Raw genomic sequence first — 24,807 nt, forward strand, 5'->3', positions numbered from 1 at the left:
GATTTTGGCACTGAGTCTGGTGATCAGGGATTTTACATCACCACCTCTCCCCTTGTCGGCCTAACACTGACAGTGGAAATTTTTTCCACCACCGGAGTTCGAACCAGCTCACTCCTGGGTCAAGCAACACCCCAAAAATGTGAATTAGTGACCTAGGCCATGGAGATTGGTTTCATATGCAAGTAAAATGATATTTTTGTAAAACAATACAAAAATATAGACTTAAATGGATAATTTTGAGTGACAGTCTGTCTTCATACTTCTAAACATTTTTGAAACCCACTTATTATTTATTTACCTACTGCTACTATCATATTGTCTTTATTTCTCATTGGTATAATATTTTAATAGACCTTAGTGTTCATGTCTTCCACATCTTTCCACTACACATCTGTACAGCCACACTAAACTCTGCAATGAAAATATGTGATAGAAGCTTGTAGTTTTGTCAAAGTCCTGGTATGTTACACACACACAGAGGTTCCTACATATCTTTGACACATTTAATATTCATGGTACTTGTAAACTTTGGGCAAAACTGGGACTGATGTGCAAATATTATCTCTTTTAATTTGTAGAGGTTGGAAACGGGTGGGGGAACAGTGGCATTTCAGTCTTTTCTAACACCCTTACACTTTCCAGCCATACTTGCTGAACTAGCAATATTGAGAAAGAGGATTGTAATGATACTGTCATTTCTATTGTCCCAACCTAAAATGATTTTGATACATTGTTTATGTTCAGCTGCTGTTTTGCTTTTCTAATTTGCAAATTCTTCTATGAACTGAGAAGTTACCAATATACTCACTGAGGCCAGAATACATTCTACACAATCTCACTTACTACATCAATTTTTTCCACTCTCATTAAAGATCATGAAACACAAGTATCAATGCATCTTCAGTTGTGAATAGCCCCAGTGTGAAATATGATAGAGGAAAGCCTTGGTAAATATAAATAACGGAAGATCTAAAGGTAATAACTCATCATATAATTGAGGCATTGAGTGGCCGACTCACACATAAACAAAATTGAAAATGTTGTTATTCTTTCAGATCAGTCTTTTTTCATAGTAAACTCAATAAACATACAGTGAAACGTCGCTTTTACACTTTTCAAGGAACTTCATAAAAATGTAAAATGTGGGAAATAACATTTTAAGCTGTAAAAGTTACATACAGGACACCCCCTTGCACTTTATGTATGATATATGTACATAACAGGCATCAAAAGACTTGTCAGGGACTTTTTTACTATCTAATGAAGGTTTATTATCTAATAAAAACCGCTGATGTAACTATGTAACTGGAACTGATAACTGTTTGTGAAGTACGAACATTAGACTCAGTTTCATGTCATAATCAATATTTTTGAAAGCCTGCAGCTGTCATTAATCACTTAAATAATGCAGTAAGTTACATATTTTTTCATACTTAGCACAACGCGTTTCAAGAATTTTTTTCTTGTTGCCAAGTGCAAATAAGTAAATAAGTATTTTGTATGGTATTTGAATATGTGTTATTCTGCATCTCTTGCACTGTAATTGTCTTTTTGAGGTTATCAGATACTGTGCCTCATCAGTTATGTAGAAGACCACACAAACACACACACACACACACACACACACACACACACACACACACACACAAACTGTCACTCACATTGTTTATTTGTGTAACACCTCAAAAAATACATATGTAAATATTGCACTTGACAAAGAGAACAAATCACTCAGCATGAATACAATATGTAACTGGCACTGTGTTTACACTAAAAACATTTGAGCGACACAAAGTGTCGTCCACGTGGCCATATGGCGAAACACACTAAATATGGTTCGACAAAGGTGTCATGATGATTAAAACAATCACAAAAGTGCATTTGTGCAGTAGAGACAGTTTGGAAATGGTTGTGTTTGGTCACGATATTTTCATTCGAACAAACCTAGTTACTCCCATCAGCCACCACACCAAGTAGAGCTTGGTAACAGCGGGAGAGTACGAATTGTTACAACTTGGACTTGTTTACTGGTTCAAATCCGCTGCATAGAGTGCCCTGGTGTCAAGAAACTTAACCACTTAATATTTGTAAACACTACTGGACAGCCAACATCATATTTTCTCCACAAACATTTTTTCGTAATGCATAAATCATGGGAAAATTATAAATTTGTTGATGCAGAATCAGGTACAGATTAGCATTGTGGGCACAGGAAATTTGACAGGACCAATAAAAAATGTCGTAAACGGTGGAAAAATGTAAATTCCGGGAATGTAAAAGCAGGGATAAACTGAACATGTACCCAGCACCTGCGAGAGGTGTCGAGGCTGTGGGAGAATGAACATGGAGTGTCTTGGCCCTGCATCCAACCTGTTTACGCATGGGGCATACTATTGCGGAAGACCCAAGTGCAAGACCTGACCTATGCACCCACAAAGTACATTTTATTCAGTTCTCATCACAGGCATGTCCAATCTGTTCACAGTCAAGGCCACCTGTGAAAGCAGTTATGTCATATACTAAAACTGCCCTCACTTCTGGGCAGCCTTTTATGTGGCCATGCCCACCAAGCCACTGTCAACCTGAATGCCCACTGCCAAACTCTGTCAAAGATAAAAGCTGACACCCAGTGGAGGAACAACATGTTTGAATTTAGTGGCTGCTTATCATCATATGCCATATATACCTTCCCACTCTTCCCAATACCTCATTGTTTGAGGCCCCAATCCTCACTCTCTGTAGGCTCCTTCACCCCATTCCCCGGTCTCCACAGCCACCGTTTACCTCTTTCCCCTCGCCTCCTACTTCACTCATTGTGCACTCACACTCTCCTCTCTGCAGTCTTCCTCTTCATGTGCCCCATCTCCTCCTCCCAGTCCACTTCTCCTTCTCATTGTGTGCTTCTCACAGCTCCCATTAACTGCACCAGTGCAAGATCATTGGTGCCACATCCCTACAGCATCTGCTTTCTGTCTCTCCCTCCCAGCTGTCCCTTTGGAACTAATAGTTCTGTCTTCAGAGGGAGGGATATGTTGTGGAAGGTTAAAAAGGAAGGCCAGGTCAATCGACCCTCAAAATGAGAGAGATCCACTTGTAATGAGGCTAAGGGAAGACAAAAGTGGGTGTCTCTCGTCCTGGTGTCTGAGTGACCTGGCTTTTTTATCCTTCCCCAAAAAAATACTCTCTTCTCTAAAAAAAGGGGGACTGTTAGTCCCAAAAGCTAAGTAAGTAGTGAATCCCTTTTACTTTCATAAGTTTCTGTTTGCAGTGCTATACGTTTTGCCTCCTCTAGATAAGTATTATCTAGCAATTCTGCCTCATTTGTTATTTGTGTGTGTTTGAAGAAGGATTCGTCTCAAAGCTTATTGCACCCCGGACCCACATCTACACTGGGAGCAGTACGATTGCATACTTTGACTTGGTCCTCTCTGGTCATTGAAAGTCAGTTGACTTTGTGCCACTGTGGAAGGTTTATGCTCATTGCCAACTTTACCCACATAATAATAGTATTGCGCACCATAGCAATAAGTAGCCACTGTGAATCTAGTGTTGATTCATGTCAGTGTTATGCATAGTGATTGATAATGAGTGAATGGACCATTCATGGCACTTTAATGACTCGCCATCACTTTTTTGTCTCTTCTGTGACATATTAATCCATGAAATGTTTGTTCCTTGTGTAACAGGGTGTATACACCCAGGGAAATCTGGAAAAACACTGGAATTTGTTCATCTGGGAGAAATCCAGAGAAAACCCGGAAATTTTTTAGAATTGTGGGATTTTTCATTGTTTTAGTTTTCAGTTAAATTTTTGTAATTTTGGCTTGTAAGAACTTATACTCCAACAAAGAAATTTACTTTAGTCCACTATTGCAGAATATTTTTGCAGCAATGAAACATAAACAAGAGAATAATACCAGAATAAAACTTTAATTATAAAGAAAATTCACCCATTTACTACAACAAAACACAGCGCACACACAAGTGTCTGCTGACACCAAAATGTGTCAAAGGCTATGCAATACTTTGTAACAACAAACTGCTTTTGTTGTGTCTTCCTCATGGGCATCGTTTTGGTGAGTGTAACATCACAAATCTTAATATTTCTAACAAGTCGTGGGAAAACATTGCGAATGGTAGTTTGAGAAATGTTACATTCAAAGTAAATTTCCTTTTACACAAGATGAATTGTTACTTGTGAGAATGTGCCATGATTTTCTTAAATCACAGAGCATTAAACTCTCATTCAAAACCTAACACTGAGGATCAGCCACTTAGAAAAATTATGAGCCCAGAAGACCAGCCATTTATGCCTCTCTTTAAGATTTCAGGGGCACATAAAGTGTTTGCCGTAAAGTCTTAGACATAAAAACTGACCGCCTGCCGGCCGCCACTGAGACTAAGTCCGAATCGTTCACTTAAGGTGGCCAATAAATCCGACCGCCCCTGACAACGCTAAGTCCTGCCATCTGCACAATCTGGCAACACTTTAAGATGTCGGTAGGATGTGTTGCCTACTTTCAAGATGTTGTTGTGTGGTGTGAGCCTGTGGTCTAGTGGTAATGATTGTGCGTTCTAAACTTATAGTCGCATGTTCGCGTCCGACTTTATCTCTTATTTTTTTTGACCACATTTCAGCCATCGTCTAAAGTAACAAGTATAATTGAACATCGAAGATAATTCGCTTCACTTTCTACCCACCAGTAATAACAAATACTTCCAGAAAAAATTCCGCAGGACAGCTCGTCGCAATCAGAACAGCTAACGCTCAAACGTTTCCTCACGCTGCAGCAGCTACCAGCCACTGGCTAGACGCCACCTGCCGCCTGAAATTAGGCGCCACCCAGGTGAAAGCGGCACGACGCTGTCAGTGTATGTATCAGCTGTCATTTTCGAATTTGAAGTTCTAGTTATCATCTTGCAGTTAAGCATCGTAGATCGCATACTTGCAAATCGTGAACTACAGATAAACGTTGTAAAATTGGATCGCAAGTGGAGAAAGGTGTAATATCTGCAACACAATATTTACCAGGGTGTATACGACCCGGGACAACCAGGAGATCCGGGAAAAATCCGGGAATTTTTTCATCTGTGGACAAAACTGGGAAAAACCCGGGAATTTTTTAGAATTCCGGGAATTTTTCAGTGTTGACTGGTAAGAACCGATAATCTAACAAAGGATATTACTGTATCCCACTACTGCAGAACAACACTTCAACTATAAAACATAAATTAGAGAAAAAAATGAAAATAACTTAAATTGCTAAGGAAATGTGCCATATATGACGACGACGACACACGGTGCTCATGCAAGCGTATGCCAACAGCAAAATGTGTCAAAGGCTTTAGGAAGACTATACAGTGCTTCATAACAACAAATTGCCTCCGATGAGTGTAAAGTCACAAATGTTTGCATTAGATTCATTTTAGCAGTTACGAGCGGGCTCAATGCACATGCGCAGTTGGGTCGCGTTTGGGCAGTAGATTCTCCCGCTTCTGGCTACAGAAATGTGGCTGTTGGCTGTGCAAGCAGTTGTAGCAAGCAGCTAGATGCTAACTGGGAAAGGGGGTGCCAAATTCATATTCTTGAGGGAAAAAAAGCTTGTTTCACAAAGTGTTTAGCATCCAGTGCACATTGGTCTATCGATTAGTGATATGATTTTGAAATGCATCCCTGTTTGTTTTTGAACATTTTTGAACACATTTTAAGTTGATTTCTGAATGAATCATAAGTTGATTTGCGAATGCGAATCCTTGATGCATCTGGAAATAAACTTTCCGCAGACAAAAGGGGACGGGGCTATACGAGCTGAGCGGAGTAAAGCCAAACGGATGAATGCCAATCACTGTCTGATTATCTGGTTGATTGCATTTGCGAATTATCAGCATTGTTATAATTACTAGCGAAATCCATAGATTCAGACTATCAGTTTGGAAATAAATGACTAACAGGAATAGCAAGTGAGAAAGATTATGTATTATCTTCTCGGTGTATCCAAGGAAATGAAATTTTGACAGAAAATTTTTGGCCAGATCGCTACACTAGTAACGACCAGTTGTACAGTCCCCGGCTAGCAGCTGCTTAAGCTCTATTCTGGAAAGTAACGCGGAAAACGTGTTGTACGAACATGTAACAACACATAACCGGAGAATAATCGCGAGATAACTAAACCTGTGATTCCGGCCGGGTTAGCGAAGTTAACCGGCGAACAAATTTTGACAGTGTTAGGAATAGCTACAGAACTGGTGATGACAAGACTGTTTGTTAGAACGAGGAAGTAGAAGAAATGTGGACTTCACACAAATTATGGAAGAATAAGACGATTACAAACTTATATAAAAATTTTCTAATACTATATGATCTCATGCTTAAGAAACTGTTGCGTATGAATAAAATGTGAAACTACTTCCTAACATAAAGCTTTTTGCTTGTAGTAGGCCAAATAGGCATTTGATATTGGTACTTCGTGAATTATATTTTGTCGTGTTATAAACATAAAGCTTTTTGCTTCTAGTAGGCCAAATAGGCATTTGATATTGTTACTTCATGAATTATATTTTATCGTGTTATAAAAGTGACCATTTGTGCCAAAACAGTCTCGTTTATTTGGTGTGTGTTACAAAATTGCTGCAGTATTAGAAATGCCTATTTTCTTTTATCTAGCAGACAGTGACAGAATAGACGTAATCAGATCGAGAAACCACATCAGTCTTGGGTATTATTTGTGTCAACAGCTTTTCAGTATTAGATAACATTTCGATTTTTCATGTAGCAAAACGTTTCACGAACTTTGATGAGGTAATAGATTCTTTCGGAGAAAGTAAAGCACACCACGTAAAGCTGTAGCAAGATTAGAGAGAAAAAAAATGCTAGGAGCTAAGGATTGAAGAAATGTGTACTTTCTTGCTTGTCTCTTGTCTTTATTGGTTTTATGTATCCTATATTTAATTTTATGTCACACAAAACAGCAAGTTATTAGCTAACAGGCAATAAAAGGTGCAAATTTTCTGAAGAGTTCTTGTTCTCCCGATTACAAATAATCCCATTCGCTATTAATTGTGTTTTTTTACAAGAGGGGCAGGCTGTCAAACCGCCTGACTGGGAGCAGGAGAGGCACCACAGGACATTTCAATTTTCGTTGTCCTGAATGCAGTTTGATGGCATCCATTACAAAGTACACATGTTTCAATTCCACAGAGTGAAATACAGTGACGGGCGATAGAAGAATGCTGTCTGAAGAGGCGTGGCACTGCACTTTGATACACTTACGACCAAATAACATGTCTTACATTTCCTCGAACACATTTGTTTTATGTTTCAGACTTTCCAAAAGACGTGCGCTACAAGATGAACATATTTTTGAAAATTCTATTTTTTTTAGTATTGACCCAGTTAGCAAATATCGTAGATCCGGGGCTGATGCGCAGAGCAGTCTGAGTTATAGTGGGTAGTCTCCACGTGACCCCTGTTTACATTTAGTGATTTTACTGTTTCCCCTTTGTTTACTCTCACGTCAAATGAAAACAAAACAGATATCTGTGGCTGGGCACTATCAAGTGAATTAAAATACATTCACATAATTATGGAAGGCTAAAATATGTTATTAGTTTCAGATTTTATTTTATTTCCACCTTTCTGACAATCAAGCATTAATCGCCTTGCAAAACAATGAAGTTATTTTTGTCTGTTTGCTAAAGAAATTTGACTTTTATTGACCTTTTCAGCAGAGGCAGTCAATGTATTTGAAATGAAATGTTCAGTTCCACAGTACTAGCTAGTTTCAACTGTTCGCTGCAATTCAAGTGCACATTTTCATCTTTCAAGCATGTATGGCATTATGCCATAATAAAGAGCCAAACATGAAATAATACAGTACTGGTGCTCCAAGAAAATTTACGTCCCAAAAACCACACTGAAAAGCTTAATATCAGGTCGAGGTCTACTTCACTGGGAATGTGGATATACGAATGTGCGCTTTAAGTATGCATTTTAAATGTGCACATTTTAGTATGGTTCACGAAATTCCAATGCTCTTGGAGTATCCTCTGATGTCTTGTTCCTTTTATAACATAATGTATAATCTTTCAATGTTTTACACATATGTACATACGGGCTTCCTACGTCATGGTAGCTGCGCAAGCGCGGTGTCACCTGTTATATGCGCTCTCTGGCAACTGCTGAAACGAACATATTTCTTACAGGTCGTGGGAAAATATTGTGAATGGTGGTTTGAAAAGCGTTACTTTCAAAGTAAATATCCTTTTACGTAAGTGGAACTATGTGCGAGAATGTACCATGAATTTCTTAAATTACAGAGCCGACATTTATGTCATTATTAAAAATTTTACTGACGCATTTATATGATATATCTTAAAGTGTAACAGGTGCAAAAAAAGATCAACATTATATGCAAAAGCTTAGCTTCTCTTGTAGCGTATTAACCTTGCAGACCAATATTATATGTGAACGCTTTGCTTTTCTTGTAGCAACACTATGTATTTTAATTTAAACTATTAACTTTCCCTGTTTGTGTGGTCGTGCTACTTAACAGTAACATTGCTGTTGGCTGACTACATCATGTGCCCTATGCTCTGAATATCTGCTATCATCGGCTGACGAGATCACATGACATAAGCTATGACTGGCTTACAAAAGCGGCCACTTCGGCCGGCGGTGGAATTCCAATGTATACTTTTGTAATACGAAAATACGCAGCGTACATATTGCTGCACACCAAAGATATTTCCAAAATGTGTCTTTTCCTCTGAGTTTCGTTTTCTAAAGTGCCAGGAAATTCAACGCCCATGTATAAACCCATAACCATTCAAAGGATTGATAAGTTTTGCAGGGAAAATATATTCTCACTTAACACGGAGAAAGTGTGTTTTCACCAGGGAGAATGTGTATTTTTAACTGGGAAATCCGGGAAAAATCCGGGATTTTTTTTGCCTTGTCCGCCTATACACCTTGCTTACTTTTGGTATAATAGAGGGGTGAATGCAGAGGAGGCAGCTTCAAATACTTGATCTGCGTGTAGCACGAGTGCTTTTGGGAAAAATACGCCAAGAAAAGATATTCTTGTTCCAACAAAGATTGTTCTGGTACGAATGATTTTCCACATTAAGGAAGTCTCGACTACTGATGTAAGTGATGGATTACCATTTAACCATCATGCGACATTTGCATTCAACAGGCAACATTCAGAAGACTGGTATAGGAGTACTTCACGCTCTAATTCGAAACTACAAAAATCAACAGAGTAACTACTATTGCAGTTTCGCATGAACGTCATCAGGTCGCTCATTGAGCATTCTTATGCAATACTGTTACTGATAACGAGTTATCATGCTTTTATCATTAACTTCCTAAGAAGAAATGAAAGGCTGAGCCCTATTAAAAGACCTAAACTTGAGCAAAGAGTAGTGTGAACATAATATTTTCCGTGTGATAGCTCCAAAAGTGTGTTTTGCACCACGTATTCTTCCCCAAGGATGTGTCCATCACAGGTGGAATTTGTTGCCAACAACTGAGACACCTGCCGGTCGCAGTGTAAAAAAATCGACCGACAAAACTACACCATTTGTTCTACTGCATGATAACGCACTCTGTTGATCTGAAAAACAAAACTATCCAGGAGATTGATAGGGAAGTCATCTCTCGGGCACTTCTATTGACAGGGAACTCATCTCTCAGGCACTTGTTCCTCGTAAAATTTTACCTTCCATGCTCTTGATCGATCAACCGGCAAGACAACTCATTTCTAGACGAAAATGCTCTTCAACTTACTATAGAAACATCACAATGGCAGTCTATCTTAATAAAGAATTAAGTGTCTGTAAGACTATTGTGCCTATTTTAACATGAAGTACTAGGATATTACCTACTTTTGACTTTGAGAGGGTCTGTATTTACTTCATGTCCTGTATCATACTCAAGTATTATGAAAATGTGGCATTTCATAGATAAAACTATGTATTCACAAAAACGAAAAATATGTTGGTTAAAACAAAAGTGTCATTATGAATTTTGCAGTACTAAAAGGCTCTCGCTCCAACACTAACGGGTACTGAAAGTAGCAAGACGAATCTTGCTCGAGCGTTGTCTTACAATTCTCTTATTGAGTTTCTATCCGTCAGCTTGTATCTCTGCTACAAAAGAATTAAAAACTTGGCTTTCAGTGAGTCTTGAAAGGCGAATGAAAGCACCTGGTACCTGGCACCACCATATGCAAAACTGCAACGTATCTCATATTTCTGTTTACTGTTTTCAGACATGTTTGCTGCAAGCTGGCATATTACCGCGTAGCTAGTGAAGAGGTGCGGGAGATGGGGCTTACTTACTGGGCCAGTAGCCGCTATGACAGATAAATCACAACATAAGAGACGAGAGAAGTTGTATTTCCCGTGAAGAACGTCTTTGGTGGTATGAAAAGCATTAACTGATACCATTATATCACATCTCAAGAGAAAATAACTCACATTATTCAATTGAAATGAAGTGATAATATCAAGTGAATGTAGCAGGATAGTTCTGTGCCATCAAGGAAGTAACTTGTCGGACACAGAGTTGCCGGACACATTCAGCGTTGTTGCCAAGTTTCAGTTATACTACCGGGAAGGATACTAGCTGACGTGCTTTGTGAGTGGCCTCAGAAGTGGCTATAGCTTTATCTCAAAGTTGATAGTGTCAAGGGCCGTAATATCCTCATTATATGTCAATGAGTCTTATTCAGATTTCGGTAACTACGTTTAGGAGCTAGAGTGTAATTACTTGTAATACATCGATGCACTAAGTGCAAACGAAATGTCATAAATTAATTACTGCAACAATTATTTGTGTTTTTCTTTCTTAATTGGTCAGAATCCTTGAAAGCATATTCACCAGACGCGATTTGCAATTTTGGAGCTTCTCCAGTGGCTGATTTGGCAGTGTATCTTTGCTGTACAATATTGTTATTGAGATCACTGTCATTGGCACACCTGCCAGAAGACAGGCATGACCTGGCTTCTTGTTGTCAGCTTTCTGATGGATATTCTGCTGTTGCTCGACACGTGAAGACTTAAGGTGAATTCAAATACTCCATATGGCGAAAACCTGATGTTTCTATTCTTCCAGCTCTAACATTCAAAAAATAGTTACAATAAATGACAGAAAAGTGCCTGTGTACCAATAATTAATAATGCAATCATAATTAATGGAATATGACAAACTCCTTCTGTCATCTGATAATTATGAAAAACTAAATTTTTTATCTCCACAGCACTGCAGTATGAACTCAAGGATCTTGTAGGATTCCTATACTTAATTTCATTGTGACCTTTTTCAATGACAGTAGAGGAGGAACAAAACAATCTGACTTGAAATACACTTATCGAGAGGGATTTGAATGTTTGGCTAAAGATGCAGTATCACATCCAGTGAGGTATCAAGGCTGTGAGCATTCACTCATTGCCATTGTATAGGCTAGGGCACAAAGAAGCAGGTTTCCCTCAAAGTAAACAATGAGAGATATTGTAATTAAAGCGTAAAGTAACCATCTCACAAACGTAAATTTTCCAAATCACTGTCAGTTATTAAACATGAATTGTTCAGTGTGTGTGTGTGTGTGTGTGTGTGTGTGTGTGTGTGTGGCAAAGATGGGAATTTGCGTCTGATGAGGAATGTTAGTACGAGTAGATAGGTCCTGCAGGCAAATTGGCTGTTGTGTCCCAATAGTGCAATGGTCAGCGCGTCTGCCTAATAAGCAGGAGGTCCAGGTTTAAACCCTAGTTGGGTACAAATTTTCATCTGTTGCTGTTGCTGCATTTCAACTTCCTGTGACAGTGTGGACTTCTGTCCTTCGATATTTAAGATGCAATTGTCTTTTGAGACAATACAGGTGATTTGTGAATATTTGTCTTACCATCAATGTAACAGGAGTTCAATGGCACCCATTCCTTAGTAATTGCTTTGTGATGCCACTAACCCATGTCAATACATGCAAATCAGGTTGTAGTGCATATTCAGTCAAATAACGAATGGTCAGTGCACAAGTATTTACAGTAGAAGCGAGATTGCAGTGAGCTGATCATTTAACCAAGTGCAACGTAGATACTCATGCAGTGAGTCATTTCAGTTGCATAGCTGCAATAATATTTGTCAAGCAATTCAGTGCAGAATTAATGTAATACCCGCATGATGAATGGAATACTATGTTCATTAAATCAGATTAGTCAAGCTGATGCCAAATAAAGAGAAGTGATGATGCCATTACACTATCTTTACTTCTGTAGTCAGCGCTAAATTATGTGTGCCACCATTAACGTTTCTGTAAGCAGTTTGACAGCATAATACCACCACATCCACCGACAACCTGTACCATTATCATCACACAGTTGTTACTCGTGATGGTTACAAGTTGCTGATGCTTGTCAAGAATAGCAGAAAGCACCTCATGAATGTGAAGTTCCATTTGCATTACGCCTAGGACAGAGAGAATCCTAAATAACATTAAGAGGTTACCCAGCAAAGAGAAGAGTCCACGTATTGTTTCGAGTTGTTGCAGTTTATATTAATGTAGTTCCTGATGGCTTCACGCTAACGGATTCTTTTGACTATTAGAATACTCATATGGGAATTATCGAAGTGTAATTGCTAGAACACACTTAATAACACCTCATTTTGGATTGAATATGTCTCTGAAAGCGACATTAATTTGACACTTCCATCTGTCTGCTGACGACTTACTGAATGAAGTCTGAAGTGCATTCACAGTTGTGTTGCCTGCCACATGAATTCTATAAAGTGTTAGGGCAGCTGGCAGCCATTGCTGAATAGCCATGTGCAAATATCTTCACTGTTCTGGGGGAACTCATCTTTGTTGAATTTTTTTCCATACCGTAACTACCACAAAAACATAAGGCTCATTCTGCTGAAGAACTTGATGCCCACAAGTCCTTAAATAAGACCCTGCGAGCAGTAATAATGCGTGAAAGGAAACCGACTGTCGGACAAAAGAATGGAGAGCTCCCTGCTTTTTGCGTTTCCGATAGGGCCTACATTAAGAATCTGGTGTCATATTATGCTTCATAACCCTAAACTGTTTATTTTTTCATTTCATACTAAAACAAAAGCGATGACAAGAGAAAATGAAATGACTTATATGCTTCTCAGAAACTTTAGTTTTTTGCACTTATTTTCTCACTTCATCCTAAAACAAGGATATGAGAGGAGGAAATGAAGTATACGCTTCCAACACATAATATTTCTTAATGTGCTAGTACTGCATGCATGAAAGTTCTGGAGCTAATTTTTGTGTGTTGGATAAATTTTGATATCACCTCACATTACTTTGTGAGAAGGTTCCTATTTTCTTGAGATCCCAATAGAGTGGATGCTTCATCACTGGTTAATATTCTGATGACTGATGAAATGATACCCGTTCTAATTCCTCCAATGCACCTGTGAGTAGAGTCTCATGTTGGTTACTGTAAGAATATGCAGGCAGTGATGTCCGCTCACTGCAGTCAGAGCCAAGGTGATTTCTTCCTGTTTACAGTGAAGCGTCTGCTGCAGTGGCCACGCTCAGCCAGCATAAACAAATTGCGGTGGCACTGGGCACTGCTAATCGCTGCACTTGTCACGAGCTGTGACAACAAGAGCACCTGTCTCTGCTAACGATATTGTGGAGTTAATACACCTTAATTACTTAACGTAATATGCAGGACATGTGCTGGGTAAAAATTCAGTTTTTAATAACTAGCCATTGCATTAAAATACTTTACAGTGTACAGTGTTAATAGTATTGATCCAGATTGTGTGTGAACACACACACACACACACACACACACAATCATTGATTCTAGTGGGCGTGATGACTGTTGTCTGTTCCTCAGTTGGCGTCGAGTGGATGAGATTTTTCAGTTACATTGCATTGCAAGTATTGTGAGGAGAACTTGTATGCTAATGAGCTGCGACAAATCAAATTTTGACTAATTATCGGATGATTGTCAACATGGATTTTGTGGACGAGTATACCTTTAGTAACCAACCCACCCACCATCATTAAGAAAGATTTCTCGAAGGCGATTAGGAATGTGGTTTACCGAATCTATCATATGACGAGAGTCGTAGTCAGAAATCCGCATTAAGACAAACTGGCAGAATCTGATTAGAACAATCTGGTATCAAACTGGAATTACAGAAATCTGATAATCTGAACGTCTGTATTGCAACAATGCTGCACACACACAAATTCCTTTGCTGGCGTAACGGGTAGCAACTCTCTAAGAAAAAGTGAGGAATATGTCTACTAGCAGCAATGTAACGTAATTACAACCTATATTTGTGAGATGCAATATTTTGAATCGAACAATACACATCTATCTCAGTGGTGGGAAGATACACCATACCAGATTTTCTAATGACACTATAATAATAATAATAATAATAATAATAATAATAATAATAATAATAATCCCGTGTGAGATTGTTAGATCCCCATCGGACGCCTCCACAGGTGGCGGATAGGGGAAAGCATCCCAGATGTGGGTGGGTGGTACCGAGAAAATCAAATATTTGGGGTGCACCAAATACTAACACAATCCTCAACGGCTATTCAACCAGTTGAACCCAAAATCCAAACATCTCTGAGTGAAAATCACGGGTACTCTGGTCAGCGTCTGTGAGCTCAATGAGCTTGTCTGAAAATATTGGGTTCCAGAGGCTTCAACAACCTCTGGTCCTATCAGGTCTTGGTATTATCCAGGCCAAACCAATGAAACACAAGCAAACATGAACTGTGCAAATAAATTCAACTTTACCCCAGGTGGTACACGGCAAACGGCAACCGGACTTTCGGATTCTGGAAAGTCCAGGCTAACACAGCAGAGAATATCGGAGGTCTCTGGTAAGCTTTCCTACTAGCAGGAAACATTCATTGGAACACTAAATATTAATACATTGATCTCAAGCAGGAAAACTACATAATCTCACATAAGAAATCGACCAACAAAAAATTTTCATCCTTGCTCTTCAAGAAACATGACTAAGTGACAGTGAAACCCTGCATTACAGAAACTATCGCATCCTCAAGAGCAAAACGCAGCAAAAGGTAGCGAAAGGCGCACCAATCTTCGGCATGACATTTCTCGTACACAGATCCATCATCAACTTATCAAATTATTAAATTAAAAACAGGAGAAAAATAATAAAGTAAATATGTCAGCTAAATCATACCCATCAACAATCGATTTATGACTATGCACATTCAAAGCACCAATAAAAAATATACACTCATAAATGCGCATGCCCCCACCAACGTCGAAAAATTCTGGAAAACACTCGAAAAAACCATGAGCAAAATTCACCAAGATGACGTGAAAATTCAAATGGGAGACTTCAAACGCTCAATTTGGGACAGAAAAAAACTGTAGAAAAATCTTAGGTAAAAATTCCGCACACCAAAACGCTAATACCAACGGCAAACGGCTCATTGAAATTTGCCAACAATTCAACCTCCACATGATGTCTCCCACTTTAGGAAAAAACAGAAAACATGGCGATCCCCGATCCAGCATCTTGGTGAATGCCAGATCGACCGCGTTGTCATCTGCTACGCCCAGTACAGTCATCCACGATATTGAAGTCCGACGAGGCGCGAACGTTGACTCAGACCGCTGCCTCACACGTGTTCAAGTGAAATTCTCTCAGAAGAGAGTTCACTTCAAAAATCTCTGCATCCAAAAATTCGACACATCCAAAATTGAAGAAACCAATATCACAGAAGAATGGGAAAAAGGACCAACGAACAAATGGACTGACTTCTGCAGTAAAATTATCAGAAAAGCCGAAGAAATAATCCCACTTTTTTTAAAAAAGGCAAAACAACATGATGGAACTGCGATCAAGCTATCATCAATCGCCGACTCGCTTTCGAAAAATACAACAGCAACTAATTCACAGGAAGCCTGTAACATTTCGTTGACATCCGCAAAAGACAAACAGAACCATCAGAAAAACCAAACGCAACTACATCACCAAAAAATGAAATCAGTGGAGGACAACTTCGGAAACTACAACAGCAGAAATTCCTACAGAACTTTCGCAAACAAAATTAAAGGTTACTCACCACAAAATTTGACCTTCAAGAAGAAAATGGAAAACTCGCCCTCACCAACTGAGAAAACTGAAGAATTGGCGTACTACCTTTCCGATCTCCTTAACTGCTCCAAACCAACCAAATGATTCCCACACAAATCCCCAAGATACAAGAAACCCGATGCCGATCCACCAATACAAGAAGAAATCCAGATTCACATACAAAAACTCAAGAACGAATGTCGTCAGAAAAAGATAGAATCGTCGCAGAACTACTGAAATTTCTTGGACCACGAACACTACAGGAAATCACTCAGACCATTCAGGAAATATGGCGAAGTGAAAAACTCCCAGACGACAGGAAATGTGCCCTGATCGAACAACTCCACAAAAAAGGCCGCAAATATGATGTGAATAACTACAGAGGAATTTCCCTCCTTTCAGGTCCTCATAAAATCGTATCCATGTGCCTCTTAGAACGTGCACAAGAACAAGTCGGAACCCTAATTGATGAATACCAAGCAGGGTTCAGACCACACAGATTTGGCGCCCAACAAATTTTCTACCGGAAATCCACACTAAAAATACTGGAGAGCTGTGCAGATGAAAAAAGTAGTTTTTCACAATTATCAGATGACAGATGGAGTTTGTCAGATTCCACTAATTATTTTATTAGTTCATAAGCGCCTTTCTTTCGTTTATTGTAACTATTTTTTGAATGTTAGAGCTGGAAGAATAGAAACACCAGGTTTTCGCCATATGGAATATTCGAATTCACCCTGTGGGGCATGAATTTCACTGCAGTGGAGAAATTGTAATAGTCAATTTTCTGGCGCTTTCAATCAGTCATGATGCCGCAAATGCATGTAGGACACAACACCAGTAGGGAGTGCCGACTGCAGTGAACTGTGTGCATTTGCAGCCTCAGGGCTGATCGAAAATGCCAAATAAGCGACCATTAACCGACACAGTCTTCACGTTTCGAGCGACGGCAGAATTTCTGTCAGAAAATCTGACAACAAGAAACCAGGTGATGCCTGTCTTTTGGCGGGTGTGCCAATATCTGTGATCTCAATAACAATATTGTATAGAAAAGGTACGTTGCCAAATCAGCCACTGGAGAAGTGCATCGAATTATTACAAGTAATTACACTCTAGCCCCGAAACGTAGTTACCGAAAGCCGAATAAGACTCATTGACATATAATGAGGATATTCCGGCCCTTGCCACCGTCAAATTTGAGACGAAGTTATAGCCACTTCCGAGGCCACTCACAGAACACATCAGCTATTATCCTTCCTGGTAGTGTAACTGAAACTTGGCAACAACGCTGTATATGTCTGACAACTCTGTGTCCGACGAATTACTTCCTAGATGGCACAGAACTATCCTGCTAAATTCACTTGATATTATCGCGTCATTTCAATTGAATAATGTGAGCTATTTTCACTTGAGATGCGATATAAGGGTATGAGTTAATGCTTTTGGGTCCACAAAGTCGTTCCTCAAGGGAAATACAATTTCTCTCGTCCCTTGCGTTGCGATTTATGTCATAGCGGCTACTGGCCCAATAAGCAAGCCCCACCCTACGAGGTAATGTGCCAGCCTACCATGTACCAGGTGCTTTCGTTGGCCTTTTGAGGCTCGCTGAAAGCCAAGTTTTTAATTCTTTTGTAGCAGAGATACAAGCAGACAGATAGAAACTCAATAAGAGAATTGTAAGACAACGCTCGAGCAAAATTCTTCTTGCTACTTTCAGTACCCCTTAGTGTTGGAGCGAGAGCCTTTTGGAACTGCAAAATTCATAATGCCACTTTTGTTTTCTGCCGACATATTTTTCGGTGTTGTGAATACATAGTTTTATCTATGAAATGCCACATTTTCATAATACTTGAGTATAATACAGGACATGAAGTAAATACAGACCTTCTCGAAGCCAAAAGTAGGTAATATCATAGTAATTCGTGTTAAAATAGGCACAACAGTCTTACAGACACTTAATGCTTTATTAAGGTAGACTGCAATTGTGACGTTTATATAGTAAGTTGAATTACATTTTCGTCTAGAAATGAGTTGTCTTGCCGGTTGATCGATCAAGAGCATGGAAGGTAAAATTTTACGACGATTAAGTGCCTGAGAGACGAGTTCCCTATCAGTAGAAGTGCCTGATAGATGACTTCCCTATCGATCTCCTTCATAGTTTTGTTTCTCAAATCAACAGAGTGCGTTATCATTCAGTAGAATACATGATGTAGTTTTGTCGGTCGATTTTCTTACACTGCGACCGGAAGGTGTGTCAGTTGTTGACAACAAATTCCGCCTGTGATGGACACATCCTTGGGGAAAAATACGTAATGCAAAACACACTTTTGGAGCTATCACATGGAAAATATTATGTTCACACTACTCTTTGCTCGAGTTAGGTCTTTTAATAGGGCTCAGCCTTTTATTTCTTATTAGGAAGTTAACGATAAAGGCATGATAACTCGTCACCAGTAACAGTATTGCATAAGAATGCTCAATGAGCGATCTGATGACGTTCATGCAAAACTGCAATAGTAGTTACTCCGTTGATTTTTGTAGTTTCGAATTAGAGCGTGAAGTACTCCTACACCAGTCTTCTGAATGTTGCCTGTTGAATGCAAATGTCGCATGATGGTTAAATGGTAATCCATCACTTATATCAGTAGTCGAGACTTCCTTAATGTGGAAAATTGCAAGATGATAACTAGAATTTCAAATTCGAAAATGACAGCTGATACATACACTGACAGCGTCGCGCCGCATTCATCTGGGCGGCGCCCGATTTCAGGCGGAGGGCGGCGTCTGGTCGCTGGCCGGTAGCCTCTGCAGCGCGAGGAAACGCTGGAGCGTAGGCTATTCTGATCGCGACGAGCCGTCCTGCGGAATTGTTTCTGGAACTATTTGTTATTACTGGTGGGTAGAAAGTGAAGCGAATTATCTTCGATGTTCACTCACGCTCGTAACTTCAGACGATGACCGAAATCTGGTTAAAAAAAAGTAAGAGATACAGTAGGACGCGAACACGCGACTAAAAGTTTAGAATGGTCGACCATTACCACTAGACCATGGCCTCACACAACACGACATCTCGGAAGTAGACAACACGTCCTCCTGACACTTACACATCTTACAGTGTTGCCAGATTGTGCAAATGGCCCGACTTAGGCGTTGTCAGGGGAAGTCGGTTTTACTGGGCCCCTTCAATGAACGACTCGGACTTGAGTCACTGTGGCGGCCGGCCGGCGATCAGTTTTTATGTACCTTAAAGAGTGACGTATTCTTTAAAAAAAGTTTCAAGGTTAGTTTTTCATGTATTTTAATTCTTTCGTAGATTACTAATTTTGCCATCATTATTGATGGCAAAAAGTATAATTATCCTTTTTTTTAAAAAAAGTGTGACGTTAGTTCTTGAGCAATTTTATACGTAATTGGTTTTTCTATGGAAAAATCTAAGTGCTTGACGGAATATGTATTCAGCCAGGTAGCCCACAAAAGTTCAGTGTATAGCAGTGAAATTTATAATTGTGCTTGTTGAAATATTCAGCTGCTGCAATTTTAGCCATGCTCTTGAGTTCCTTACCTAACCACACCCTTGGAAAAAAATAGCAAAAAACTTTTGACGAGCAGTACGACATGTGAAAGCCTAGCTTTCTTATAGCTGTGCTGTATGTATATTAATTTAAACCATCAACTTTTCCTATTTGTGTGTTCACATTACTTAACAGTGTTCTTGCTATAGGCTGACTACAGCTCGTATGCTGTGCTTTGAATGTTTTCTGTCATGGGCTGGTGAGATCACTTGACATTAGCTTTGATTGGCTGATAAAAGCACATTCTAGTCTTGATTTCAATGCTCTGGAACCTACTGTGCTGTATACAGTGGAATTCCTGTGCAGTAGCTGGAATTTACACTTTTGGAATACAAAAATATCCATTGTCTATGTTGCCTCAAAGATTGTTCAAAAACTTTTTTTTTTTTTTTTAATTTTTTTTTTTTTTTTTTTTTTTTTTTTTGCGTTTCATTCTCTAAAGTGCCGGGAGGTTCTATGCTGGTGTATAAAACCTTCACCATTCAAAGGGTTGATAAGTGAAAGTACAATGTCATTTAACACTGAAAAATGTACTTTCACTAGATGTTTAGTGTATTTTCACCTGGACAAAAGTGTATTTTTAACTGGGAAATCCAGGAATTTTTTTTTCTTGTCCACGTATGCAGAAAATATAAGCTATAAAAGCTGGCTGCTCTGGGAAGAAGGGTCTGGGCTTGTCTCAGCAACCAGTGTACTATGAACTGACCATAAGCTTCGGCTTCCAGCATCCTCTGCTGAGGGGACAAGTTGAACTGTGCAATCTGTAGTTTCCTTTACTCCTTTGAATATTAAGATTTCTTTTGTTCTTGAGGTTTCACTATGAAACCAAGATATGTCCAGTTTGGTTTGCTACATAAGGGTGTCCTAGTTGTAATCGTTTTTGGTCTTTTAAAGGCTCGTCATTCGTTTTTTGTTATCTGAGCCCCAATTTTTGTCCTGTCTGAAGTGTCTATACATTGGAAATACTTCAGCTGAGAGAATATGAATGGTAACTTATTATGAACATATTAAAACCAAATGTTTCTTTAAACAAATGTACCTTGTTTTGCAGTACGACATGTGAAAGCTTAGCTTTCTTATAGCTATGCTGTATGTATATTAATTTAAACCATTAGCTTTTCCTATTTGTGTGTTTGCATTACTTAACAGTGTTCTTGCTATAGGCATATTTTATACAAATAGTGTAGTTAAAATGTTACAGATTCTCATGTTCTGCTTTTGAATTACTACAACAGGTTGAGCATTGATCAGCTTGACATTTTATGGAACTGCCTGGCTACAGATGCACAGTGTGCAGATGAGCTATTTTCTTGGTTGTTAAATCAAGCAAAGTCAAGAGATCAACATGCATTGGGTAGTGATGCTCTCAGACATCTGTATCTTCATAAACTGCCTGCCCTTGCTCCAGAGCGAATATCGATGACAGGGCTTGCTTTATTCCAGCAGTTGTGTTCCCTTGCACGTGATGCAGATATGTCACACTTGTGGAAAGTGGCATTGCGAGTGTCCAACACTGGTAAGTGTAGTTACATGTAAAGTAAAGGAACAAGATTTATTGAAGCCATGCATCCATTTGTAGAGTGTGTGTTTCTGTTATCTTAGCAAATGAAGACGGGTAATAATACTTTAAAAATACAGTATTGTCATCTGAAAGAACTCGTACAGACAATTTGAAGCATATATTGCTTGACTGTGACATATTTTGAAACAATTCAGTGCACAGAATGGCATGCCACTATCAGCTCACCACCAGCACATTGCTCTCCTGGGTGAGTTTACACTCTGACTTCCGAACACCCTTTACAAACATGTCACATTTGTCTTCTTTTCAGATGTTGGTATTACACCAGGAAAATGTCTGCCTCGTAAACTACTTGTCCTGATTGCAAAGCTTGTAATCTTTGAGTTTTTTTATATCTTCCAGAACAAAACTATCCACTAGCTCTATAAGAAAATCTGCTAATATACATTTCTTCCCGAAACAAGGTAAAAGTGTTGGTGGCACTAGTCATGAAAAGATGGAAGGACAACTTTTTGTACTACTTCATCTGTTTTTATTTGAATGGATGCTACTCTATCATCTGATCAAATCTGCCAACACCTTTCTTATAAATATTATAGTCAAGAGCAACATTGTGTCTGCATTTCATAATAGGCCCTGCTGGTGGCTGCACAACTACATTGATTGTGGACACACTGTGATTTGTTGACAGCGCCAATACCTCTCTCTCTTATATCCCTCCATTTTATGCACAACAAGTGGTTTCTTTTGCTTCAAATTATTTCACTTCATTTTGGTTCCTGTTAGACAGCAGTGGTTTGGCAAAGCTCCTGTTTGTTCACCATACAAATACCAATGGAAATGCTGTCTCTTGATCCCACAAGTAATCAAACACAGCAGGTGAACTGCAATATTGGTCCACGTATAAGAGGAACCTCTTCAGGAGAGCCATATGTCCAGGTTCCTTTGTTCTCCTCACACCATTCAGTTCTGTGCTCTGAACAGAGCCTGTAGATGCATTACATAGCTGAAATATTTTGATTTTGTGGCTTGTTTTTCAAGTATGCACAGAACTTTACACGGTGTAAATTTGCACATACCTTCATGAACTGTGAGATTAGTGCACTGCAAAAATGAAGATCAGAAGACAGAACCAGTCACAGTTTAGGTGATGGCTAGATATGCACTGTTCATTGTGGCATAGGTGAAAATTTGAAAAGGTCACCATGAAAAATTATGGCTCATAATACCAGCAGCAAAAGTAGTGTCGAGAACTGGATTGTTTGACCAATAGTCAGTGAGTTTAGACTTTTTCAGAACATGAACATCAGTGATAATAGCAGAAAACAATTAAATCTTGCTTATCTTTATCACTTTCAACTTGCCCCAGATTCTGTTAGGCTTCACTGTATTTTGTCTCCATCTTTTTGCAAATTCTGCATTTCAGTTTGTCTCGGTTTTTTTATTCCAATTATTTCTGGTGGCATGAACAATGAAAAACAATTGCACACATTTGATCTGATGTCAAGAGGTGCATGCACGCCAATTGCCTTTTGGAAAACATAAAGTATGAGCGGCACATCCACAGTACTCGAGCCAAGTTCAGCATAAACATGTTTTTTCTGTAGTATTTCATAATTTTTTTTAAAGGTGTAGGTGTTGAAGCAAAAGGCTGCAACAATTCAGCTTCCATGTCTTCTTCAGCTGTTGAAAATGATAAGCAATAAGCTTTACAAATTGTATTGTCTGCAAGAAAAATAGGTGAATTATTACGGTATATTGATAATTATATATTGAATTATAATTGCATATATCTTCAGAATCTTCATAAACTGAATTCAAATCTGAATTGTCCAACTTTTCTCCTGAGCCAGAGTCGTCAAACAGTTCGTCTAGCATTCTCAGAATTTAATTTGCATCTAAATTCTCTGTTATAACCACCAGAAACGAGTAAGTTGCAACCAGTTACTCACAACAAACACGATGTGCAGCAGAAATGTATGTTTTATGTCTCCTTCTGTAAGTTCAGACTCAGAGATGTGGCTTGGGGCAATGTCTAATAATAGAATTGCAGGGTGTGTTAGGTCTTTGGAGTTCAACTATTTTTAACAGCCAGGACAAATACATCAAAAAACCATTCTTTAAACAAATTGACATTCACTCAGACTTTTTTTAGCTCTGTAATAAAAAGGAAGTGCCGACATGCCTGTTCTTGAAGGCTCTTGGTTCCTCAGATGCGCCAGTTACAAATGATGAAATTTACGGTCACAACTTAAGTTGCTGCATGGTGCAGTGGTCAGCCTGTCCTTTGCCAGCTTTGTGTCTTTGGCTGCTTCATTCTTTGAGCCAAATGCTTTTTGTAGTTTAGCCCCAGGTTCGTCAATTTTGTATAACTGATCAGATACCAGTTTATTTTCTGAAACTATTTTTTCAAGTTTTTCAACAAACTGCCTGCCTGCATCGTTATCGGCAGAAAGTTTTTAACATGAAACAGCAGCATGCCTAACAATGTGTCAATTTTTCCACCGATGAAGTCAACCTGTACTTGCTTGGAATCTGTCAGATTAAAACTGTGTCACAGATGGGGATGTGAACCTGGGACCGTTGCCTTTCCAGGACAAGTGCTCTACTGACTGATCTCTGAATTTTTGGAAACAGTCCTCCAGGCTGTGGCTAAGCTATGCCTCCGCAATATCCTTTCTACCAGGAGTGTTGTTCCTGAAAAGTACGTAGGAGAAATTCTGTGAAGAGAGAGAGAGTGTGTGTGTGTGTGTGTGTGTGTGTGTGTGTGTGTGTGTGTGTGTGTGTGTGTGTGTGAGTGTGAGTGTGTGTGTGATTATGTGCAAACTGTATTTATTTTATGGTATGCCTAGAAGAGGAATGCTAATGGGGTCAGAGTGAAAGGCACATAGCTAGACACACCTAATTTTTGCATAGAGAACATAATAGCAGTGTGGACATTCGTAATGATAATGCATCTATTTTATTTGCAATCATAATATTAATACATGAGCGTTGAAATCTGAAGTACAAGGAGGCCAGTGAAACTTATATAATTCCAAAGGAACTTTGCCGTAGATGTGCATGAAAGAAAAAAATCATACATTAGGAGAGGTAAAAGGAAATAGACACACGTATGTGAAAAGTTTTCCTTTGTGTGTGACATTGCTACTAACAGTGTTTTGTGACATTGCATTCTATGAACATTCATGTTTAAATTTTGTAGATAGTTGATTTGCAGTAACACACACATACTGGACAGCAACAATGCCACAACTGCCACACCATTGATGTTGTCAACAGTGGAAAATGAAACTTAGTAAAGAAGTCATTGGAGACACAAATGTTTGTTATTAGGATCGTTTTTTCACTTACTTTGCTTAAGAGTAAATAGAACCAACTCTGCTTTTGTTTGCTGCTGTCACCACAAAATTTAGTGTGTTCATAATTTTCAGTATCTTCATTTTGAGTAGCTACAATGTCCCATATTATAAGGAAACTGTATTTGTTTTAGCCTATGCCTCGAAGAAGAACATTAACGGGTTGGACCGAAAGACGAAGAACAAGAGAGAGACAATTTTTGCATAGAGAAAGTAACAGGAATAAGTCAGATG

General features: G+C 39.0%; 1 protein-coding gene across 1 annotated transcript in view; it reads left to right on the plus strand.

Annotated features, from left to right (window-relative positions):
- The window catches only part of LOC124788817 (ubiquitin carboxyl-terminal hydrolase 34), a 518,595-nt gene that overhangs the window by 149,269 nt on the left and 344,519 nt on the right, over nucleotides 1-24,807 (plus strand). The window contains exon 18 of the mRNA XM_047256101.1: nucleotides 20,928-21,208. Coding sequence (XP_047112057.1) covers nucleotides 20,928-21,208 — 281 coding nt within the window. The remainder of the gene's footprint in view (nucleotides 1-20,927; nucleotides 21,209-24,807) is intronic.

Source organism: Schistocerca piceifrons, chromosome 1 (assembly GCF_021461385.2).
Source record: "Schistocerca piceifrons isolate TAMUIC-IGC-003096 chromosome 1, iqSchPice1.1, whole genome shotgun sequence".
NCBI lineage: Eukaryota > Metazoa > Arthropoda > Insecta > Orthoptera > Acrididae > Schistocerca > Schistocerca piceifrons.